This window comes from Electrona antarctica (genome assembly GCF_951216825.1).
Source record: "Electrona antarctica genome assembly, contig: scaffold_102, whole genome shotgun sequence".
Taxonomy (NCBI): Eukaryota; Metazoa; Chordata; class Actinopteri; order Myctophiformes; family Myctophidae; genus Electrona; species Electrona antarctica.
Genome location: NW_027637800.1, coordinates 91,282 through 92,500, shown reverse-complemented (window position 1 = coordinate 92,500; position 1,219 = coordinate 91,282). Strand labels below are relative to the sequence as shown.

At 48.2% G+C, this 1,219-nt stretch overlaps 1 protein-coding gene across 1 annotated transcript in view; it reads left to right on the top strand.

Annotated features, from left to right (window-relative positions):
- LOC306918650 (bleomycin hydrolase-like) overlaps positions 1-481 on the top strand; it is a 108,791-nt gene extending 108,310 nt beyond the window's left edge. Inside the window, exon 10 of the mRNA XM_079531538.1 lies at positions 9-481. Coding sequence (XP_079387664.1) covers positions 9-157 — 149 coding nt within the window. The 3' untranslated portion in view covers positions 158-481. The remainder of the gene's footprint in view (positions 1-8) is intronic.
- Positions 482-1,219: the final 738 nt, after the last annotated feature.

Here is a 1,219-nt window from a genome sequence, read left to right as displayed (position 1 = left end):
TCCTCCAGGCTACCTGATCATGACAGATGATTGGTTCTCCGAGTACGTGTACGAGGTGGTCGTGGACAAGAAGTACCTCGCCCCCGAGGTCCTGGAAGTAATGCAACAGGAGCCCGTCATACTTCCTGCCTGGGACCCAATGGGAGCCCTGGCATAAGGCCCCTGCCCCCCTGTCTGGGAGCCAATGGGAGCCCTGGCATAAGGCCCGCCCCCCCGCCTGCCTGGGACCCAATGGGAGCCCTGGCATAAGGCCCGCCCCGGGAGCCAATGGGAGTCCCTCCCCCCCCCCCCCCCCCCCCCCCCCCCCCTGTCAAGGAGCCAATGGGAGCCCTGGTGTAACTCTGGAAGACCCGGTTGACCCCCCCCCCCCCCCCCATCGATAGGCTGGTTTTTATTCTCTCTGATTAAAGCCCCTCCCCCCCCCATGCCTCATTATAAAAAAATTCTAATAAAGTTTTTCTTTTTTCTTTTTTACTGCGAAGATGTCGTTTCCTGTCTGCCTTATTTAATTGCTGTCTTTTCAACTTGTGGTTTCCTGCATTTTAACATTTAGACGATTCTACAAACCCTATGTTTCTATATCAGTGGTTCTCACAGGGTTAAACCCTATGTTTCTATATCAGTGGTTCTCACAGGGTTAAACCCTATGTTTCTATATCAGTGGTTCTCACAGGGTTAAACCCTATGTTTCTATATCAGTGGTTCTCACAGGGTTAAACCCCATGTTTCTATATCAGTGGTTCTCACAGGGTTAAACCCCATGTTTCTATAGCAGTGGTTCTCACAGGGTTAAAACCTCATGTTTCTATATCAGTGGTTCTCACAGGGTTAAACCCTATGTTTCTATATCAGTGGTTCTCACAGGGTTAAAACCTCATGTTTCTATATCAGTGGTTCTCACAGGGTTAAACCCCATGTTTCTATATCAGTGGTTCTCACAGGGTTAAACCTCATGTTTCTATATCAGTGGTTCTCACAGGGTTAAACCCCATGTTTCTATAGCAGTGGTTCTCACAGGGTTAAACCCCATGTTTCTATAGCAGTGGTTCTCACAGGGTTAAACCCCATGTTTCTATATCAGTGGTTCTCACAGGGTTAAAACCCCTATGTTTCTATATCAGTGGTTCTCACAGGGTTAAACCTCATGTTTCTATATCAGTGGTTCTCACAGGGTTAAACCTCATGTTTCTATATCCGTGGTTCTCACAGGGTTAAACCC